The 13,262-nt window shown below is 38.3% G+C and overlaps 1 protein-coding gene across 7 annotated transcripts in view; it reads right to left on the bottom strand.

Annotated features, from left to right (window-relative positions):
* LOC127413729 (golgin subfamily A member 4-like) overlaps window positions 1-13,262 on the bottom strand; it is a 63,360-nt gene that overhangs the window by 26,539 nt on the left and 23,559 nt on the right. For 4 of the 7 annotated variants that reach the window (XM_051651109.1, XM_051651107.1, XM_051651108.1 and 1 more), the window contains 8 exons: window positions 8,911-9,009; window positions 8,692-8,833; window positions 8,313-8,509; window positions 5,904-5,987; window positions 3,328-3,475; window positions 3,054-3,232; window positions 415-513; window positions 143-298 (listed from right to left, as the gene is read on the bottom strand). In XM_051651109.1, the coding sequence (XP_051507069.1) occupies window positions 143-298; window positions 415-513; window positions 3,054-3,232; window positions 3,328-3,475; window positions 5,904-5,987; window positions 8,313-8,509; window positions 8,692-8,833; window positions 8,911-9,009 (1,104 nt within the window). Of the gene's footprint in view, window positions 1-142; window positions 299-414; window positions 514-3,053; window positions 3,233-3,327; window positions 3,476-5,903; window positions 5,988-8,312; window positions 8,510-8,691; window positions 8,834-8,910; window positions 9,010-11,153; window positions 11,190-13,262 lie in introns of those variants that run through there. The other 3 variants (XM_051651111.1, XM_051651106.1, XM_051651110.1) reach the window with 2 other exon arrangements.

The raw sequence follows: 13,262 nt of genomic DNA on the forward strand, positions 1-13,262 counted from the left end.
ACAAAAAAAAAGTCCTTCAATTCAAAGAATGTACTATGCTGAGACATAGTATTGCTTTCACACTATGGCTTAATTTAGCCACGCAACTACAATAAGGATATCCTGTTGATATATTCTCAGATAAGGCAGTTGATAAACTCACTGTTCTGGCAGACTCCAGTTCAAAATGTAGTTCCTTGGCTTTGTTCTCCCCTTCAGATTGAATCGCAGCTTTCTGCAACTCGGCCTCCTCCAGAGCAAGAGATGCCTGCTGCTCCCTTTCCTGTGCCAACTGCAATAGTTCCTCACGACACTGCTCCTGCAATAAATACATAGTATTAACACAAGTTTAACACATGCCTCTATTCAAATGCAAAATATTTTCACAGACAAAAATCTTTACAGTTTGCCACTGAAATAAAAGCCAAAGCATACCACCGCCTGTTTGATTTGGGCACTCAGTTCCTCTTCTTTGTTGGCCATAGCCTCTGCATGTAACCGCTCCATTTCTGCCATCTTGGCTTCTGAAGACCTCTGAAATGCATACATCATGGCAACATATTAACCACTGTTGAGTTGTATTACTTTAAGGGGACATAACATGGAAAAAGGGATTTTTTTTTTTTTTTTTAAATAGTTTGGTGTACTATGCATGTACTCTACTCTGAACTCATAACTCCCTTCCCAGTCCACCCAGACTATTTATTTCATTGCAAAATAATAATTATGAAAAATGGGGCAGCGTCAACTTTACTGATACCAACAGCAAACCTGCAACACTTTTCATTAGCTTACTTATTTCACATGCAAGGAGTAAGACAAACATCAAACATAACAGAGATCATATTCGGGTCATTGATAGAAACACTATTTGTCTTGTCCTAATGTATAAAGAAAATAAAAAACATAAAAAAATGCAATTTACACAAAATAATAACTTGAATACACCTTTACTATGATGAACATTTCTGAGTTCAAAGTCATTATGATATAAGGCTTTTATTCTCCGTATGGAGAATACGTCTCATTAAAAGCTGAAATTCTTGAAAAATGAAATCTTGTTGTAAGTAGTTTGAAATAATTGTTTATTATTATTTCTTAAAACAATAAATAGAAAAATAAAAAAGCAGTGAAACTATTTTGTTTTAAAATATTATTAAATATTTGAGAAATGTCTGTCCACCAAATTAAAGTCAGGTGGTGTAACCATCATGCAGTAGCCATTCTGCTGTCATGTGGAAAACAAAACAAAACAAAGGAAACCCCTTTAGATGCTCGTGACTATGTTTGAAGTCAGATATTTTGACATTTTTATGAAAAGACGCATTTAGTCCAGGTCAAATGGAGTAACCCTTAAAAAATTAAATTAAATGTTTTATTTTTTTGTAATTACTGATTTACAAGTTCTATACACTTGTGTGTATTAATGTAAGTGGACTTAAGCATACAGGGGGGAAAAGTAAAATTCTGCAAAAGTTTAGAATTCAGCCCCTTTAGGACTAATTCTAATAACAGAACAATAGTTTTCAAATTTGTCTGGGGAATATAACAATGCAGGACTGTTTACTATGCAATTTTATTCACATTCAGATATATATATAGTATATTTTAACACTATATTTTAAATACTGTCAGTTCCGTATTTAGAATTTGAAGAACCTCAGTTAACTACTTTCATAGTTTCATGATTTGGTAAAACGATCAACCAACATAGTTGGTGTTGGCATAAGCAAAATGTCACTCTTGAAGAGCACCTGGCATACAAAGACTGAGACATATGAGTCTTGGTTAAAGTACGGATTATGGGGTCTGATGAAAGAAACAGCACTGATTTTCTTTGCCCAAACTGAAGCTCTACCTCGGATACATGAATGCTGGACTACAAATGTGGCATAAACCTGGTCAATTTGATTTACTACTACCATTTATTTAATGAATCATACTCAAAAGCACAGGGGAAGAACTCAAAAGGTGTGCTGATCCATAAAAATTTCAGCCTTCATGGGAACTGCAGTCATGGAAGTTCAATCTGTAATCCAGAGTATTCTCGGGAGGAATGTGACACTGTGTGTGAATTGATGGCTTTTCCAGGCAGAACACTGTTAAATGAATCAGGCAGAGTAAAAACAGGGAAGAGCGAAGACATAGGGAACACACCAAAATACAAAAGTTCAATGGCTTGCCCCACTCTATGACTGCATTCTTGATCTAGTGTCTAAATGAAATGCGCAATTGTGTAACAGGATGTAGCTCTCAAACATTTCTGATGGTGAGAAGTCACATCTGTGCATATGGCTGACAAATGTCAGACATGAATAGATTGCATGTTTTCATCAGTAATAACATGACAAAGTTCTCTGTTCTTTAAAACATCAGAATAGAAGCACATTTTTACCTGAGGTCCACTTAATTTTGTTTTGCTTTGTTTAGTTTTATTGGTGCAAAAAGAGTCATAATTTAGTTTTCGTGACCATTTTCGACCCTAAAAATTAAACAGCCCATTTTTTTGTTGTTGTCACTTGTAAAATAAGTAATAGAGCTTTGCTAAGATGTGTGTTGTGAGTTTGCTGTCCAGTCAAATACTGTTTATCACTGCCTTTAACAGTCTCTTTGCAAAGCTGCATTAAATTGTGACAGATTCACACAATCCACGATGAAATGTGCTGCTCAAACTGTTAAGATCAGACTGAAATAGTCAAGGGTCTTCTTAAAATACATGAGATTCTTCAGAAGGATCTGCAAAGCTGTAGGTGCGACACAAAGTCAAGAACAGCACAAGGTTTTTCTAGCATAGTTTCAATAAATGGTCTTTTTGGGCTGGGGAGGATATTTTGAGGTCTGAAAGTTACAGTACTCTTTTAACCCAAAAGATCAAAGAAATTTTGAACTGCTTTGAACATACCCCATTAAGAACTGCTAAAGCTCTGGACAAAAACAAAGACTCACTGCCAATAATTTTCACAAAATTAGATTTGTATTGAAGACCCATTGTCACATTGGTATTTGCACTTCTGTTCTTTATATAATAAATGTGGTAAGTGCTACAAAAATAAGCTAAAACATGCCATACGTACCTTCATAATGGTGACCACTTCCTGTTTGACCCTGGTGAGCTCCTGCTGTAGATTTTTCCTCTCTTCCTCGCTGGCCTTCTCCACCTGCTTCACCTGCTCCTCCATGTTCATCTGTAGCTGACGGCGTGCCTCCTCCGCCCGTTGGGCCACACCCAGGGCTCGCTCCAGCTCTTCAAATGCTGGGGGGAAAGTCCCATTAAACGCAGAGTTAGGAAAACCAGACAAAGTGCACAGAAATCACGATAGACAAGGGCAATTGGACAGTCTCACTCACCTGCTTTCTCTGACTTCTCCTTATGTTCCTGTAGCTCATCTTTCTGTGCGAGGGTCTGCTGGAGTCTGGAGCGCAGCTGAGTGATCTCTTCTTCCTTCATCTCCAGAGTCTCATGCATCTGACGCTTTGTTTCAGCGATCACCATGCCCTTCATAACCATATCATAAATATCAGTGATTATTAAAAGAATATTTTTCCCAAAAATGACAATTCTGTCATCATTTAATCACCCTACTAGGGATGGGCCATTGAAAAAAAGTTTTAAATATTGATCTATTTCTTACACACACCTAGCGTTTTGCTTCAGAAGACATTAATTAATCCACTGGAGTCGTGTGGATTACTTTTATGATGGCTATATGTGCTTTTTGGAGCTTCAAAAATGTGGTACCCATTCATTTTATGGACCTACAGAGCTGAAATTGTCTTCCAAAAATCTTTGTGTGTCTTCACATCTGGGAAGGCATGAGGCTGAGTAAATGATGAGAGAATTTTCATTTTTGGGTAAACTATCCCTTTAAGATTGCACTTGAGAATCCATTCACTAATATAGTTGTAATTCTAAAACCCAAACGGAATCCACAAACGTACTGTTGTCAGTTGCTACTTCTTAAAGTTATTCTGCCACTGATTACGTTGACATTCTAGTGCAAACATGTTCATACCATTTCACCAGTTTCCCACCCATCTATAGCTCTTCCTGCGCTCAGTTTGAGCACACACCTCTAATCATTCCTGACGTATGTTTGCGTTCATTCACATTCCAAAGGCAATCATTGCTGTCCTACAGAGCAAAAGTCAAAGGCCAAACACAACATGACTAAGTTGATCAGAACCATAGCATGAAGACAGCTCTCCATATATTACATAAAACTACCCTAGATGACAAATAAAAGACCTCCAAACAATTACTTAATCAAAGGGTCCAAAATTAACATTTGACAAAAGCAAAATCCAAGTAAAATGACCTAATAATTAAAAATAGATATTACTGTTATTAAAAATAATGCAATCCAATTTCATGGCTGGTAAGAAATATTTATGTTCTTTACATTTACCTGCAACTGACTGGTGTTGCAAAGGGTTATAGGTGACTAAAGTTAAACCGATAAATCGGTTTTACCGATTAATCAGTGGCGGTAGTTTCCCTTTAGAAATGTTTTATTTTTTTTTGTTATTCCTCCGTGTTTCTCTGTTAGAACGGCTTTGTTCTACAGTATAACAGCGGTCTCTAGAGGTGAAATAAATACAAACACATAGGACTGACTCTATCTAAATCACTTATCCATATATTTATCCTCACTTCAATGAATATTTTGTTATAAAAAACACGTACATATTTAAATAAAATAAATGATGACTAACCAATTTCTTGCAAGTTCTTTGAGACAAAGTATAAAAGTAAATATATTTATGATGATTTTTTAATGTTTGTTGTAATGTATCATGTACCATAACTTAATCAAGATTATTCGCAATTAATCACAGAAAACTGTGCAATTAATTAAATTAAACAAATGTATTGATTCACAGCCCTAATTTATATTATATATATATATATATATATATATATATATATATATATATAAAAATTATTATTATTCTATAAAATAAAATAAAAAAATTCAAGTTATAAGTATGGGCGAAATCCACCATCGGTCGACCTCTATAGGTGACGCATGTAATTTCTGCAGCACAATAATGACTTTTCAAACAGGTTTCCCAAACCCCACTGCAATTGGTTGGGCAAACAGATAATCCAGCCCCAAACTCACCTGCACTGGTTGCGACAATAGACCCTTTTTACACTTCAGTGTTTTGGAACGTAGAAGTAAACCATTGCAGGCAAAACTTTGATAGCGGTGAATGGGAGTCCACAGCAAATATACATTTTTGCTTACCCATTTGCTCCAACATCAAAAGAAAAATGCCACTATTACGTTTTTACAACCGTCAAAAGAGAGATGGCGGCAAATTTACCGTCACTCTCTCAGCAGCTGTATTAGAAACCTCATCGCATCTGTGGTCACTTGTAATCCAGGGTAATATAATACAAAGTATAGTGTTATAAATTTACACTACATCATTTAAAAATTGCAAATATAAAAAAGAATGTCACATTTACGCTGCTAAATAAGGCGGAAACGCATCATCACAGTCTGTGAAAATGGTCAATGTTGCTGTGTAGGGCTGGTCAGGACGCTCAAATAAAGGAATGTTTTGAAACTGCAACAGAGCCACAGTGTTTACACTTTTTGGGGAAATTAACCTACAAATGACTTACTTATAGTTGTCTCTGCATATAAAGTTGGAATAGGATAAATAAGCAAAACAATCGACTCCAGACTTAATTTTAGCCTCAGAAGTAACAAAGGGAAATGCCCAAAGGAATTAGACTTCCTGATCTGTTTTTAAAAAGTCTTTTAAGGATAATTCATCTTCAACTTTCACTAAGTGGGCCAGTGGAATTTGTATTCTTCCATTCATGCTGGCTTATAAACACAGTTCTATGGCAGACATACAGCATAGTTGAACCCTTCTGAGGAGTAACATGAAGCATTTAGCGTCTCTCTCACCTTGTCCTGCTCCAGCTGCTCGATGAGGTTCTTGGCGTCGCCCAGTTGTGTGATCAGTTTAGTCTTCTCTGAGGTGTGGAGTTCCTGGTAAACACACAGATGAAGGTGAGTGACAGATGATGAGTTTTAAAACATTATTCTGAGAATCAACATTTTTTGACGATCTATCAAAATAACCACAAAGACATTTTGCCTAGAAAACCTGGACACGCAACTCAGCATGTTGGAAACGTACTGACCTTAAGACTTTAAGAATGTTTAAAAGAGATTTAAAGGAATATTCCGGGTTCAATACAAGTGGAGCTCAATCGATAGCATTTGTGGCATAGTGTTGATTAGCACAAACAATTTATTTTTGACTTGCCCCTCGTTTTCTTTAAAAAAAACAAACAAAAAAAAAAACATCTGGGTTACAGTGAGGCACTTACAATGGAAGTGAATGGGGCCAATTTTTGAATGTTGAAATACAAACTTTTTCAAAAGTATAGCCACAAGACATCAACAATATGCGTGTAAACGTGATTCTAGTGCGATAAAATCACTTACTAACCATTTATGTGTAAAGTTATATGTAATTTTACAACTTCGTTGCCATGATGATGTAATGTCAACAAACCCTATAACCCTAAAAAGACTGTAAAAATGATGATTTAAACAAATCAAATAATACATGAGTTTTAACAGCAGAATTAATGTAAGTGTTTTTATAAGCTTCACATTTCTGTCTTTAAACCCTCCAAAAATTGGCCCCATTCACTTCCATTATAAGTGCCTAAGTGTAACCTCGATTTTTGCTTTTTTAAAGAAAAGGAGGGATGAGTCAAAATGTATTTTTTTGGTAATCAACATTATGCCACAAATGCTGTCGACTGAGCTTAACTTGTATTGAACCAGGAATATTCCTTTAAGCTGAGTATCATGGGTACGTTTACCTGGCTCTTTTCAAAAGTCTTTTATATATTGCACATTCACCTAGCCTGGCAACATTGCACGTTTTATCAGTAGCTTTGAGTGATAAGATTATTAAACTTTCGAACAAAGATCCACATAATGTTAAGGATAACAAGAAACAGCATAAATGCCATGTTATAAAACTCAGAATCCTAGCAGTGTTTGAAGACATTGTAAAATACTTTAAGTACACACACATACATTTTCTGTTGATTTGCAACCATAAACAGCCTAACGTAACACAATTTAACTTGGCAGAATTATTATTATAAATAAGTATTTCACTATTTACTGAACATTGCTGTCTTTTATGACATTGCTTTTGCCTCTGTTTAAAAAAAAAAAGCATGGTTTTACCATGGTCACGTAAGGGATAATGTACAGACCACCGGTCACATATACATTTCAAACACCAGTAATTAAATTAAAACAGCAACCAAGGAGCTGTGAATTTCTGTGTAAACACACACACACACACACACACACACACACACACACACACACACACACAATCCAGGCCACATCCACATCACAGCAGTCTGTGGAGTCTTCACACCAGACCAAGAGAACCAACAATCAAACCTCAATTACAGCTCAAGACAGCCGCCGGTGGTTGTGGCAAACTCGCCTCTACGATACAACAACACACTGTCCTCAGTATTAAACTTCGGTGAGTTTTGCACAGGCTTTATTTTAGTAGTTTTATTTGATGCAGAGTTGTTTAACATAAATCTACAATGATTTAGTGTTTAACCAAACCACAAGACTGCAGAATAATTCCTGGCGAGTTGAGTATCAGCTGGGGTGTTTTAGTGTGAGTGTGATGGCAGGTACAGATGAGCTATAATGCATGTCTGTTTAAAGCAGGGAGGGGTGAGCTGTTAACCTCTGCCCTTTCTGTCCGTGTTGAGAGCTGTTCCCAGATATAACACAAACTCATCACATCTACAGGAAACACAGTCACAGCGCTCCACCCGCAACCCTCTTCAACACAGACCTGACAGCGACACAAACCCAATACACAGCTCCATCCTCATCACCACACACTACCACCAAATACTCTCTCAAACACAGGACCATGTATGAATAGAATAGAATAGAATAGGACAGCACAGGACAAAAAAACAAACAAAACAAACAAACAAACAAAAAAAACAATGCAATGGAAAAGAATAGAAAAGTAAAGGACAGGACAAAAAATAGAGTAGAACAGAATAAAACAATAAAATAGAAAATAATAGGAAATGACTGAGTGACAAAAGAAAACAACAAAACAGAATGAAACAAAATAGAACAGAACAGAACCTCAACTAATGCATCTACACAAACTAACAAATACCTGACCCAAATGCAGATAAACAAAGAACCACCTCCAAAACTTCACTAACCCAAAAAGACGTCCTGTTTAAGTCTTACATGTTCTTTTGGTTTTATCTGATGTTTTCAGTGGGCATGCACCTTTATTTTCTCAAGCTCTTGCAGTCTCTCCTGCAGCTGCTGCTGTAAAACATCATTCTCGCTGGCCAGCTGTGCCGAGCGCTCTTTACTGGAATGAATCATCTCCTTGCATCTCTGCAAGAGACTCTCTTGCCTCTTGATTCGCTCCTGTAGCACCTCAACGTCCACCATGCTGCCTGGCTCAGCACTGCCTTCTGCTGGACACACACAAAAACAAACACCAAACAATGGGTTAAGTAAAGCACTGCCTCTTATTGTCTACCATTTTCACATATTTATAAGGTGCACAATGTAATTTTTTCCAGGTCCAAAATTGCATGGACTAAAAATTTGGAATAAATATTTATGTGCACAAAAATGTTTGTGAGTCTGGACATACCTGCTTTAACCATCGCGCTGTCATCTTTTGAGGGAGTCTGAGAGTCAGAGGACACGTCAACTGCATCTGTGGGCTGAGAGGTCTTCACCTCTGATGAGACCACACCTCCAAACGTCTGGAGTCGTTTCTTCAAGAGAGATACCTGACAACAAACAACTTCAGTATTATCAGTGATGACACAGCCGATACAAAATATCCAAAGACACACAGCACACATACTTGTGTCTGAAGCACAGTGATCATCTGATCTTTCTCCTCAAGAGCAGCATCAAATTCCTCCTGCAGGTGTTTCTTGGCCTGCTGGTCCATCTGTAGCTCCTGAAGAGATGACATAAAGACATCAGACATGTCCATAAATAGACAACACTTAATCCAATACATCATTTCAGTTGGTTAATCTTCAGTTTACAGCTTACAGTATATGACTGCTTACAATATAATCTTGAAGGGTCTTAGTGTTACTTTTTGGAAAAATAAAAAAAGCTTGACTCAACTTTGAGAGGTACTGTGTGGCTTTTAAGTGTACTTAAAGAAACAGAAAATCAAAATTGACCACATTTACTTTCTAAACAAATTTCATTGTTCTTATTGTGTACAATGCATCAGTGCACATTATTCATGGACAAAAAGGTTTGGTTTTCAGAACTTTCTCCACCTATGAAAGGATTTTTCTACAGACATAATTAAGGCGATGCAGCCAAAGAAAAATAATATTACACAACAAGATTCCTGGGTTTGTGCCCAAGTAAAAGTTGCCAGCATACTGCTCACGTGTTGTGGGTGGATGTTAGGTCATTGCTATGTGGTTGCCTCAAAGAAGTTAAATTTTTATTAGTATACAGTTGCTAGGGTGTTCTGGGTAGTTGATTACTAGCATTGCTAGCATTATTAGGTGGTTTGTTGCTGGTCCAAGATAGTTTACCAACTACATTAAGTCTCCACCAGCTGGTAGTTAACTACCTAAAACATCTTATGAAAAGTTTGGATCAGCTAAAACTCAGCTACCATGATCCAAAACACAGATACAACCCTAAGCCTATTTTAGCTTGATCGTCAAACGGGTAAATGTCCGTAACTTTGTACTGGGCCTCATTTATGAAACCTTCATGTATAAATTTAGGAGTAAGTTGATAGTAAAACCATTCTTATGTAAATTGTCACATTCAGTTCAATCCAGCAATTTTTGTATGTTTACCCTAATACCCTCCCAAGATCCTTTGGCATTTATGCGTGCAGCTGCATTACTGCATTATTATCGATTCCTGATGATTATTTGTAATACTTTACTGTAGGGTTTAATTTGTTAACATCTGTTAACTAAAGTTAACAAACGAACAATGAAAAATATTTTTCACCACTTAATTAAAAAAAAAAAAAACTTTTTTTAAAAGTTGTATGTTTTATATGTAAAATACACTGTAAACTAACAATGAACAAAACTATTTATATAAGTTAACATTAACCAAGATTAATAAATTCTGTAAAAATAGCACCTAATTGTGAAGTATTATTGACATTGGCATATCGCCATGCCTTCTTAGCTGAAGTGTTAAAGGGTTAGTTCACCCAAAAAATGAAAATTCTCTCATGATTTACTTACTTTTAAGCCATCCCAGATGTGTATGACATTCCTTTAGCAAAACCAAAATGAAGATTTTTAGAAGCACGTTTTAGCTCTGTTTGTACATAAAATGCAAGTAAACAGGTGCCATCAGGCTGCTGGCTGTTTCCAAAAGGCATATTTAGGCAGCATACAAGTAATCCACACGACTTTTATATGCATTGTATGGACAAACTGAGCTGAAATCTGCTTATAAAAATCTTCATTTCAATTCTGCTAAAGAAGGAAAATCATAAACATCTGGGATGGCTTAAAGATAAGTAAATCATGAGAGAATTTTGATTTTTGGGTGAACTAACCCTTTAATGCCCTTGTGTCAGTCAGCTCCAAAAACTACAGACAGCCTCATCAATTGATAGCACACTTTCGATTTTCTAATATTTTATGGAGTGAAATTTTTGTAAATATTAAATATTTTGTTAAAAATTTCATTAATTTCCACAATTTAATGAAACCATATATTTATTTTTGGAAACAAAAATGTCAGAGAGTGAGGGGAGACAAAGGGACCCAAATGCAGAGGGAAACAGTTCAATGAGTTTATTAACAACAGTCTTGTAAATGAGGACAGGCACACCCAGCACCGGATGCAGTGAGCACAGTCAAAAGCAATAGCCGCTCAGTGGGCAAAGGAATGAGTGTGTTAGTAAGATGAGTGCGTGCATTGTTGAAGTCAGGGCCAACCCAAGATGAGTCCGTTGAAGCTGGTGTGGTGCGAAGCAAAGCTCAGGCGAGATTCTCCCCCAACACGTGGGCAGAGACTGAGGAATCCTCCTCCAAGGGAACTGGGCAACAATACAGGCGAAGGTGAAGGCAACGGCGAACAGGAAGGTAACCACACCTCTAGAGACACACGAGGCATCCTACAGACACACGAGCAATCTCCAACTAGACAAGAGATCACGGTTAACATATGACAGCAAACAATAAACTGGTGAAGAAAGACGGAAAACACAAGGAATAAGTAGGGAGTGCAATCAGTGAGAAACAGATGGAATGGCCGAGTAAATCATTGCCATGCTCAGCGCCTCCCCAGGAACGATCATGTGCCGGCTCCACCTGAGAGACACGAGTGAGAGAGAGAAAAAAAACAAGAGTATGAGCCGGCACAAATGCCGGAAATGTGACGTAAAAAACAGAAACACAAAACAACTTCTCTGCACTTTTTATTTTTGCACAATATATACAGTATTTATACACAGATCAACCACAACATTAAAACCATTCTGAGATGCTATTCTTCTCACCACAATTGTACAGAGCAGTTATCTGAGTTACCGTAGACATTGTCAGTTCAAACCAGTCTGGACATTCTCTGTTGAACTCTCTGTGTATAATATATATATATATATACATACACACACACACACACACACACACACACACACACACACACACACACACTCACTAACGGTCAAAAGTTTTAAAACACTTGACTGAAATGTTTCTCATGATCTTAAAAATATTTTGATCTGAAGGCGTATGCTTAAATGTTTGAAATTAGTTTTGTAGACAAAAATATAATTGTGCCAACAAATTAATTTATTTAATTATCCACACTATGGTGTTGCCAACCCTTTCATAATCACCATGGATTTGGACGATATCTTGGCAACCACACTGGTCTGATGGGACTCGCTCTTCAATACAGCTCCATTCCTCTTCAGGCCAAGAGGCACCATGGTATTTTAAAATTGAGGATGTCCAGAAGGGTGACAGAGGACAGCCACTGCATCCTGCCTAGCAAACTGGTTAGTGCGGCAGATACGAAGGCATATGTTAATCTGTGGAACAGTTGTCACCATGAAATTTCCAAGAAGGAGTGCCAGCTGGTTGAGGTGCAAATCAGGCATCAGTGGACTCTCGAACACCACATTGTACAGTAAGGTGCCTGAGATCACAAGGGGGAATCTCTGACTCTAAGGCAGGACATCAACCGCATCCCATCAAGGACTTGGTTGGAGCCTAGCAAGCTTGTGAGTCGGGCAGACACTAATGCAGCTGTTCACCTGGGGAATAGTAGTGGCCATACCATTTCTAGGAAGCAGAGGAGACTGTTTGGGAATCCAGGGAATCTTGAACTTCACCGTGTCCAGTAGGGCAGCAGAGAGGATTAAGCGGAGATTCACACCCTGAGGCCAGAGACCCACCACATCATTTTGCGAACTCGACTAGAGCCTTGCAAGCCGGTTGGTGGGGCACACACTAATGCAGGTGCTGATCTTGGGAATCTGAAGCAGAAGACAGGCATCCAGGGAATCTCTGACTTTACCTTGTCCAGAAGGATGGCAGAGAAGACAAGATGAAGACCCGCACCCTGAAGCAGGAGACCCACCACATCCCATCGAAGACTCGGTTGGAGGCTGGCAAGCTGGTTACTGGGGCAGACACTAACGCACCTGTTCACCTGGGGAATAGTACTGGCCATACCACTTCCAGGAGGCAGAGCAGGCTGGTTGGACTTCAAAAAGGCATCAGGGAATTTCAAAATTCACCTTGTCCAGTAGGGTGGCAGAGAGGTTTAGGTGGACACTCGCACCCTGAGTCAGGAGACCTAATGTATCCCATCGAGGACTCGGTTGGAGCCTGGCAAGCTGGTTGGTGGGGCAGACACTAAAGCAGCTGTTCACCTGGGGAATAGTTGTGGCCATACCATTTCCAGGAGGCAGAGCAGGCTGATTGGGCTTCAAAACAGGCATCTTAGTGGCCATACAATTCCCAGCCAGTTGGTTGGAGTGGAAGTGAACTTAACCATGTCCAGAAGTGTGGAAGAGAGGACTAGGTGGAGACTCGCACCCTGAGGCAGGAGACCCACTGCATCCCATCGAGTGCATGGATTGAGCCGTGCAAGCTGGTTGGTGGTACCCTTTGGAACGGTGGCCATAACATTCTCTGGAACCAGAGCAGATGGTTTCGGCTGCAGAACACGCAGTGTCCTTTCAGGGCTGGC

This window comes from Myxocyprinus asiaticus, chromosome 23, assembly GCF_019703515.2.
Source record: "Myxocyprinus asiaticus isolate MX2 ecotype Aquarium Trade chromosome 23, UBuf_Myxa_2, whole genome shotgun sequence".
NCBI classification, from domain to species: Eukaryota; Metazoa; Chordata; class Actinopteri; order Cypriniformes; family Catostomidae; genus Myxocyprinus; species Myxocyprinus asiaticus.